This window comes from Nymphaea colorata, chromosome 8 (assembly GCF_008831285.2).
Source record: "Nymphaea colorata isolate Beijing-Zhang1983 chromosome 8, ASM883128v2, whole genome shotgun sequence".
Classification (NCBI taxonomy): Eukaryota; Viridiplantae; Streptophyta; class Magnoliopsida; order Nymphaeales; family Nymphaeaceae; genus Nymphaea; species Nymphaea colorata.
In genome coordinates this window covers 16379141-16389242 of record NC_045145.1, presented here as the reverse complement: position 1 = coordinate 16389242, position 10102 = coordinate 16379141, and the positions used below count along the sequence as shown (strand labels likewise).

Here is a 10102-nt window from a genome sequence, read left to right as displayed (position 1 = left end):
TACTCAAGAACTGATTACAAAAGAGCATTAAACGCTCTTAAGACTTATGGATCTAGATCCAGACGAAACAACAATAAATAGAACCTAAAAAAATCTATAATTAGATCCAAATAGAATAAACTAACAAATAAGCCTAAATTGCGACTAAAATTTTCTTTCATGCTCTTGCATCATTCTCCCTAAAAAAGAAGGGAGTGTGTCCATGGATTCCAAACCAGGCAAACATGTTGTACCAATGTTGTAAAAGACAATAAGACGAGACAAGACAAGACTTTGAGCCTCTCTTGAGGTGAGGGGAGGTGAGGTGAAACGTTAATTGAAGCGTAAGCTTCATGGATAGATTTGTAAATTATATAATATTTATAAAAATAACAAAAAAATTGAAAAAAAATAACTACAATACTAAGCATACCAATAAAGAACAATACACAGTGCATGCAAACCACAATAATTGTAAATCCAAACAAAAACAATGTCATAACATACATAGTACAAAAAAGTGCTTGCATAATTGGTGCATAGCATGACCTATCTTAAACAGTTAAATGTCATAGAACTATCATTTGAAAACATATAACCAAAACTAGGAAAACCAAGATTTAGATGATAGTATCAATTAAGAGAATAAGTAAATAACAAGTATTGGTGAACAATAATATAAGCATATTGAAATATATATATCTACAAAAATTACAAAAAGTAACTAATTCGTGCAATTATTAACAAAGTTCAAATGACTTTATAGGCAATTGGTCAACTATATCTTCATTATTGTCATATTTTTTAGTGGATGACAGCTCATCTTCATTTGAACCATCCACGTATTGAATAGGTTCATCTTCCTTTTCAGTTGCTTTCATCAAAACTATCATGTTCTAAATCTTGTATTATTGTGTTGTCTTCATATAAAAACAATAACACATAAGAGGTAATTGTAGTAATGTAAAAGTTTTCAGTTTCTTTATTTATCTATCTAAAACTTAGAAACAATGCAATAAATGCTCTTCAATGGATTAGGTTAATGTTTGAACACAGCTGTCTACTATCAAGCACAAAAAAAATATAAAAAACAACATGAACTAAGGCACATAAATCATTTGAAAGAAAATATAATAAGGTAAAGATGCATTAAATAATAAGTCATAAATAAGAATACAGCACCACTTGCAACACTTGGCAACAATGGAAGGAGGACCACCATCCATGGAGTACACGTCCATACTCCAAATGATGACAATAGTAAAACAAAGATGAACACATAATATGGATGACACACATGAAGACAATAAAGTTTAAGGTCTTGACTTTCTAAGCCACATTGTCTCAACGCCTTAAGCCACAACACTGGCCATGGCGATACACTCAAAGTAACAAAAGCTCCATGCGACGCACTATCTACAATGACAACAATACACACAGAGGGTGGCCAGTCATGGCTAGAGAGCTGAAAGAGTAGCCATCGCCGTCGGCCATGCACAAAAAGATTGAAACAAAGAGAGAAAGGTGACCACCTATCTTCGGTGTCAGCCATAGAGAGAGAGAAAGAAACTCAAAGAAAAAGACCTACAATTGCAATTGAAATTCAAGAAACTCAAAGAAAAAGACCTACAATTGCAATTGAAATTCTAACGTTGGGCGATCGCTCCACCAACCGCAGCTCCAGCGTCTACCATTTTTACAAGCGTGTAGAAATGGTTGAGGTGATTTGGGATTGAGAAAAAAAAAAAGATTTAAAGATACAAACGGGGGGGGTCAGTTAAAACTACCTGTGAAGCCCCGCTTAACCAGTTTTATTCAATTTTTAATTTTATTTAATTAAAAAACACGAAGCGTTGCACGGACGGAGGCGTATGCCTACACACTCTTCAAGGATGCGTTGGCCTCAAAACCTTCTTTCTATTTATGTGTGGGTACTTTCTTATAACAATGGTCTGCACTTAGCCTCAGCTAACACAATGTTGGTGGATTCCTCAAGATGTCGGGACCTGGATCTGAGCTTGAAATCCAGAACTAAAACGTTCGTTTGGATCTCGAACTGGGTTATGGACCCAGTGATCCGGTCCAGACCCGGAGCTAGAATCGAGCCCTAGCCCGACGGTCGGCCGTGACGCTCGACCCTGCCCCTCACCTTCTACTCTTGGCGGCGGAAGGAGAGAACGAAAACCAGGCCGGCGGGCGTCGCCCGGCCAGCGGTCCCCGAGCCCCTGTTTGGGTGGAGAATCTATCGCCCCACCGCCCCCTTCTGCTGGCGGGAGGCTCCCTGGAATCCCGCCCGGCAGTGGCGCCTGGTGGAATGGCAGAGGGCGCCGGTGGCTCTGGTCGGAAAATGGTGAGAAGGGGCTGCCGCCCCTCTTTGGTGGCTCTGAAACCAGACTTCGTCCGGCCTCCTCCCGCCGGCAAACGGTTCCGTGAGTCGCCTGGGTATGGCAGCGGACGACACATCGGACTCTCCGCCAGCGGACGACGCCGTGGGTTGCCTGGGTATGGCGGCGAGCGGCTCGCCAGACCCTTCCCATGCCTGCTGGTGGTGTTGCCCTGCTGTTTGGAAATGAAGGGTGTCGTCTTTAGGCATCATTGTGGGCTGGGATGCATCTACCGCCGTTAATCCATGCCGCCAGACAATGGCGTTTCAAAATGATGGGTTTCAATCGTATGTGATAATCTTCAGATCTTAGATGAGACTCTTGTTAATCTGTAGTAATTGCTCTTTGATTGCATAATTTCTTCTCTTGAATTCAAAGAACCATTCATCATATTTTGCATGATATTTTGCTTGGACTGATCACGACCAATTTGAAAAAGACGAACGGTGCAAAAGAGGATTTCTCCTCTAATTGTATAATCAAACCCCTAACTAATCTAAGGATAATCGAAAAAAATGCAAAAAAGAACGAAAATTAGAAAGGGTGCACATAAGGCATAAGCCATAATGGTTTCTCATTACCCAAAAGGATTAAACACCCTTAAATAAAGTAAGAACGGGCTTATGAGTATGGATCCAGAGCCAAACAACAATAATAAATTTTTTTTAAAAAAATCTATTATTAGATCCAAATAAAATAAACTAACAACTAACAAATTGCAACTGAAATTTTCTTTCATGCTCTCCTCCTATATATAGATATATATATATATATATATATATATATATATATATATATATATATATATATATATATATATATATATATATATATATATATATATATATATATTGTTATAGACAATTACTAGTTTATTGATATTTTCTTCTTGCTTATACTGTAAAGCTTTTCACATTTTAAATTCAAGTGCGTGTTAGGCTCATTAATCACACTATCCTTTGCAAATGTAGAGTAGTTACTTAATTAGCTTGCTGTATCACGTTGGTAAACGGACTCAAGAACATAAGATGCATCTTATTCGTGCGGTCTTCATGAATTATACTTTCTTGTGCCACTGTTCATGTACTACTAATCTTTTGGTTTGGTACGTGAAGCTTGAACCGACAAGGACCTGCGGTCACGTAAAGCTTGTTTCCCTGTTCTTGTACTTTTGTCGTTTGAGGTGTTTCTTATTTCTACGCGATGTCACAGTGGTACGTGGCGGAGACCCACGAACCGATGGGTACGGTTGAGTACTTTGAACCGATCTAAAGTATAAAAAAAACTTAAAAAAGTTAAAACTTAACCGAGACGGCTCCCGGCAAAAGATTCGGCGGCTGACGGCGGCAGCTTTTATCTTGTTTTATTTTTTGATTTGTCTGTTTTTAGGGCTTTTACATTTTTTTTGTTTTTTCCTCTCGTATTCTATATATGCCCGGCTTTTAGCGTCGCATGTAGAGTAATATTTTGTTTCATTTTTTCATTTGACTGTCTTGAGCATCGTATGTAGTTTCCCCTGCTTTGACTGTCGCCGGCAGACGTTTATTAGATCAACTCCATCTAACATATGACTGTTCATTTGTAGTTTTACTCTTTTCAGCGTCGCCGTTGTCTCCATCCATCAATCCATCATATGTAGTTTTCCCCTTTTTAGCATGTGACTATGGTTTTAACTTTTTAACTTTTTTTTTTTAATATTTTAGATCGGTTCAATGCTGCTTATGTTGTGATATGAATTTTGTTTTTATTTTATTTTTAAAATTAAACATATATAATAATCACCATACCGCCATATAAAATTGGTGGAAATAACCATACATGTACCCACTTTCTTGTACTCATATCAGCACCTATGTGGCATAAATTCTCTTTGTCTTAAAATAGCGATGTGTATGGCATGATCTGGGATGTTCTGTAGACGACATATATGTTTATTTGACATAGATGCACATGATTGGTTACCACATTCTCAAAATTTTACAGTCTTCACTACTACATGCTTACAACTGATGCCACAGCCACAGGAGTACATGTATGATGCTGAAAAGCAATTTTGTTTGTGAGACGCAAGCTTCATGATCAGAACACATGCAAGCTACAAGACAGCTTGCAGAAAGGAACATCAAAAGAGCCTGGCTTTCTAGATGATTAGGGTTTTCTCATTTCAAGCCTGTTAGACATCTACGAAATATGATGGAAGAACAGAATCGATAGCGTGGGCCATTGAATTGCAAGCTTACATTGGCAAGTGGTGCAGCTTTCTAATTGCCATTTTGATTCGATGATGTCAAAACAACTTCCTTAGGGTTACGTACACATTTCTAAGACAATCTTTTTGCGGCATACAACTGGTAGAGACCATTTTAATTCTCTAGACAATCCTCCTCCATCTTAAAGGAGATTACGATGTGTGCATGAAGGCCATCTGGAAACCCGTGGCTGCAATAAATCTTATTATGCCGTCCTGCCTTTCATCGGGTGACCTACCCAACAACTACAAAGAAACTGTAAGACACTCTTTAGTCTGTCGTTCACTTCAGGTATTGTTTGACAACTCTAACAAAAATTAAAGCAGATTTGTGGAATAATCTAACACAATGTTTCATGAACCTAACCCACACTTTTGAAGTGCACTATTGTTAAAACGAGGTCTTAGAAATCGTTTGGCCGGGAAGAATGAATCTAATCAAATTAAAAATTGAAGTACATTCATCAAACATATGTTTTAATCAGGGCACAGCCAAGGTAGGTGCCGGTCCGCATGGGCCATGACCCCACCTAAAAAAAATAAAAATAAAAATTCAAGTAAATTTAAAAAAAAAAATCATTTGTTATATATAAAAATTTTGAAAAATGATACTTCGACTCTAGTCAAATTTAAAACTTTAATTCGCCCCTCTCATGAAAAATTTATGGCTTCACCCCTGGTTTTAATGCTTCATGAATCTGCCCGAATCTTGAAGGAAAATATTTTTTTTTATTCCAAACGACCTCTTAAAAAAGTAGAGCCCATATTAAAATAATTAAAATGAGAGATATTTGCGCTCTTCAATCCACACCCTAAAGCCAGTTTTGATCAGTTGCGTGCTTAATTTCGACTCTTCTAGCAAGCGTTTTGCCGCCTCGAGCTTATATCTGACGACGACAGCCTATTAATTAGTGATAGAGTCCTTCGCCAGTAGTTCCGCTTTAACATTGATGCAAGATAATGCTTCTCTCGCTGATCTTCCCATCAGCCTCAGCCATTTGTGACGTAGCTCTACTCGTTACAGATTATATCTAGTTGTCAGCTTTCTTGTAGCCTATATATTTGTTCATTAGAGTCATACAAAACACACAACTAGACCTCTTACTATGATAAAAACGAAACCGCTCCTCAACTTCTAAACAAGTACATACACTTCTTTCTTTCCCTCAAATACATAAAGCAGGAAGACAAGAATCAATTGTGACATCCACTGTGAAGAAAAAAAGGCAAGCGGTGGATACATTTGCATTTGTTTCTGTCTTTTCCACTGATGAGCGGTGATTTTTCCATTACCCAAAAGACAGGCCGTAGTAGCTAGCTGTCATATCCTCAACTACTATATTAGACAGATGATGGGGATTTGATTGTAAATATAGCAACGCAACTGTTTTTTTAAGAGTCTAACCTAGACGCCCTTTAAAAAAGTAAAGGGGGAGAGGCAAAAGGAGAGAACAAATGAGTTTTCTTACGGGAAACTTCTTGTTTCATTTGAGGATGATCTTTTAACCCATGAAGAAATAGTTTTGCTTTTGCATTTGTAAATCAATCTTCATCACCTAATCTCATGTTATGTATATGAAGGTTTGGTAGAAGGTTTGGTAGTCAGCTGCCTGTCCTTCTCTCTGTTTATCCGTGAAAAAATATGAGCGTGCTTTCGAAATCAATCGTTTGAACATGTTTATTTGTTGCGTAGTAGACCTCACAGTACGCACAACATGCCAACACGAGATTGTACTGGTTTTTTGTTACGCCTTGCACTTCAGTGGCAATGAAAAATTACGTGCTGGTTAGGTGGCCGGTCCTTCCAGCGAAACTGTTTGTTGGCTTATATTTCAAAAGAGCCAAGTGGGAACCTGTCTGATCGATCGGGCTTGCCATAAACAACAATAAATTGCCAAGCTGTGGTGCAACTGGCGGATGGAAAACGACATACTTGTACTGCTGTAGAGTAGTGTATTGATTGTTTAAGTTGCTCATCTGTTTCAGAGACTTGACTGGGACTTTGTAGTAAACCTAATTTCTTTCACAAAAATCTTGTAATTTTCTCTCGCCTGTTATAATCTTCTCGCCCAAAATCATAAGCCATAAGAATATATATATATATATATATATATATATATATATATATATATATATATATATATATATATATATATATATATATATATATATATATATAGAGAGAGAGAGAGAGAGAGAGAGAGAGATCAGAAAACATTGTTCATTCGCCCGTATATGCATATTTGGTAAACAGAGGAATTAAAAATCCGCCAGCTGCAGTGGTTTTTAGGATATACTCTTACACCGACAGATGTCAAATTTCTCTTGGTGATCAAGTGCTGGTCTCTAAACGTAAGTTTCAGAAAGGGAACTTCAAATTGATAAAGACGGGTATAGTTAAGAGTACTAAGTTCTAGTAGTTGAACCACTGCTTTCTCCTATCAAAACGCTAGGATGTGTAGTTTATTACCGTTTCAAGGTACTGATACACATTATTAGCCGAGCAAAAGTTAAGAACTAACCTGCAAAACTGCTTAAGGAGGAATTCTGCATTAATGTGATCCATAATGAAAGGTCCAAAATAGTTGTACAGTGCTTTCAATCTAATTAATTGACCTTATTCAATTGATGATTACTACAGCTAACTCTATTTTACTTAGTTCATTACCACTGGTTGGCCTATATATCAACCACGCACAGGACGGAACCAAGCACAATCTCTACCAAATCTACAATACTTTTCGGGGAGCGAAAGGGTAGACATGGGTGCAGATAGGGTGCAGAACCTTGCCTCCATGGGCGTAGATAGGCTGCCGGAGCAGTTCGTGAGGGAAGCTCACGAGCGGCCGGAAAACAGCAAGGCCATTGAAGGGAAGGACGTGCCTGTGATCTCGCTGAACCATCCCTTTCAAAAGGTAGGGGAGGAGATCGCGAGGGCGTGTCAAGAGTGGGGCATCTTCATTCTAACCGACCACAACATACCTCCTGAATCCATCAAGGCTCTGCAAGATGTGGGGAGGCAATTTTTTGAGCTCCCGGTGGAGGAGAAGGAGAAGTATGCCAACGACGCTGCTAATGGGAATTTGGAAGGCTACGGGACCAAGATGGTCAAGAACCAGGCGATGAAGTTGGAGTGGATAGATTACTACTTCCACATGCTCTCTCCTCCTTCAAATGTTGACTACACCAAGTGGCCTCGGGATCCACCTTCGTACAGGTATACCAAAACATTCCAGCTTTTGTCGTTCCGAATTAGCTTGTGATCTCTTGTCAACTGGGGGCCTTTTGTAGGGAAGTTACAGAAGAATACGGAAAGGAACTAACGAGGGTGTCAGACCTGATTCTGGTTGCTTTGTCAAATGGGCTTGGATTGGAAGAAGGAGCGATGAAGGAAGCAGTGGGAGGTGATAAGCTCGTAATGGAGATGAAGATCAACTTGTACCCGAGATGCCCACAGCCAGAACTGGCGCTAGGAGTGGAGGCGCACACAGACATGTCTGCAATCACCATCCTGGTCGCCGACCGCCGGAGCGGCCTTCAGGTGTGGAAGGACGGCAACTGGGTTGCTGTAGACTTATTGCCAGGCTCTCTTGTTATCCACGTCGGCGATCAGATTGAGGTTGCCCTTCCATCTCTTCTCATGGCCCACGGATCTTCTCTTCTCTTTTATATCTTTCTGCAGTTTCAGCTTTTTGTTGCAGGGTAAAGTTCGAAATTAGGAGTGTAATCTTTAAAAGAATTTGGCTTCATCTCTAACGAAGGAAATTTCTGCCAGAATTTGTCAGGCAGAGCCACTTCTGGAAGGAAAAGTTCTTCCATTCCTCGGGATGGAGCATTTTCTTTTTAGCAAAATTTGTCACTAACTTAAGCTTCTCCCTATCGTGCAATTTTGTCCTGTTATAACATTACAACCATCGTAAGACTCACGGCGTTCAAAGTACATATCATGCACTTTTGTCCTGTGATGTTTCTTTGAAGGTGCTGAGCAATGGGAAATACAAAAGCGTGCTGCACAGGAGCTTGGTGAGCAAGGACGACGTGCGGATGTCATGGGCTGTCTTCTGCGTACCGCCTCTGGAAACAATCATAGGGCCTCTCCCTCAGCTCATCAATGAAAACAATCCTCCGCTCTTCACCACCAAATCTTACAAAGAATTCCAGTATCGGAAGATCAATAAGCTCCCACAGTAGAGAACGAATTAATATGTGTTATACACAAAGGTGCTTATGTGCACGAGTGTGTAATATCTGTGGAGAGAGAGGAGATGAATTTGTTAATCAATGCATAGTGTCGGTAGACTCATGTTTTAATGGGAAGATGGAAGCTAGCTGTAGCTCATGTGCGTGCATGTTTGCATGAAATGTTTTCTTGGGTAAGGAGTGTGCTTAATTAATAACTGCTGCTGTTATGTTTCTTGTTCTTTCTTTTCATGAGAGGATGTTGGAGAGTCGTTCTATTGCTATCTTCTGGTTGTGCCCTTCCTTGCTTCTAGGTGTGCATAAAGGTTTCCAAATGCATATCGTTAATAAATGGATTCTTTGTCATCCGTTGAAGACTATCAATGAGAACTCTCTCTCTCTTTGTCATCCGTTGAAGACTATCAATGAGAACTCTCTCTCCTCTCTCTCTCTTTTGGGGGGCGTTTGACGGGCCGGAAATCCCTATAGCAATGCCGGAAATATATTTTCGGAAACTTGTTTCCACCGCGAGGGGTGGAAACATTTTTCTGGAATTTTTTTTTTAACCGTTGCACGCTCGTCGCTCGCGTCTTCCTCCCAAGGTTTCGTTTTCGTGCATCGCCTGCTGCTGCTGCTGCGTTTTCTTCCTTCCCTCATTCCCTGTCCCTCCCCATCACAGAGACCGTCCCTCCTCCGCTGGACGGCCGTCATCCTCCAGCCGCCCACCGGTGAGCCCTCTTCGGCTCTTATCTCTCACTCTCTCTTTCTCTCACGCTCTCTCAGTCTTGTTGCGAGAGGAAGAAAGAAGGGACGGCAGGATTCTGGAGTAGCGGGAGAGGGTTTCTCTTCGTCTCCCCCTTCCTCTGCTTTCCTCTTCTCTCCCTCGGACGTCTCCGCCGATGGCAATAGAGGTAAAACCCTAACCCGCGTCCTTCCTTACCTTTGTTCTCTCTCTTCCTCTGCTTTCCTCTTCTCTCCCTCGGACGTCTGGGAGGGTTGATGGATGCTGAACTTCTGGAGACCAAACGTTCGACGAAATGCCTCACCCACTCTTTTCAGTCTTTGTGTGCTAGTGAACCCTGATATAGCTCGTCTTTTTCTTACAGTTTGTCTAAATTCCGTCGAAAGGGGCGCAGAACGACCTGATGGGGTTGCTTACCTGCAGATAATAAAAGAGAGCCACCCACCAACTGAAATTGTCTCGGTGAGTCTTTTTGTGTCAAATTACGGCTAGCACCTAGCAGTATTTTTCTAATATTCAAGGCAGACGGGGAGAGAGAGAGCAGAAACTCTTCTTAAGCTGCTCTCATTA

General features: G+C 40.4%; 1 protein-coding gene across 1 annotated transcript; it reads left to right on the top strand.

The window, feature by feature from the left end:
- The first annotated feature begins 7318 nt into the window (after window positions 1–7318).
- LOC116259344 (flavonol synthase 1-like) lies at window positions 7319–9156 on the top strand. Its single transcript, XM_031637115.2, has 3 exons — window positions 7319–7828; window positions 7903–8230; window positions 8590–9156. The coding sequence occupies exons 1-3, from the start codon at window positions 7374–7376 to the stop codon at window positions 8800–8802; spliced, it is 996 nt and encodes a 331-aa protein (XP_031492975.1). The 5' UTR covers window positions 7319–7373; the 3' UTR covers window positions 8803–9156.
- The last annotated feature ends 946 nt before the right edge of the window (window positions 9157–10102 follow it).

Excerpts from the sequence above, each read along its gene's own strand:
- LOC116259344 (XM_031637115.2), top strand. The coding sequence starts at position 7,374 with ATGGGTGCAGATAGGGTGCAGAACCTTGCCTCCATGGGCGTAGATAGG. Across the intron at positions 7,829-7,902 it reads CGGGATCCACCTTCGTACAG|GGAAGTTACAGAAGAATACG; the intron begins GTATACCAAAAC and ends GGCCTTTTGTAG. Across the intron at positions 8,231-8,589 it reads ACGTCGGCGATCAGATTGAG|GTGCTGAGCAATGGGAAATA; the intron begins GTTGCCCTTCCA and ends GTTTCTTTGAAG.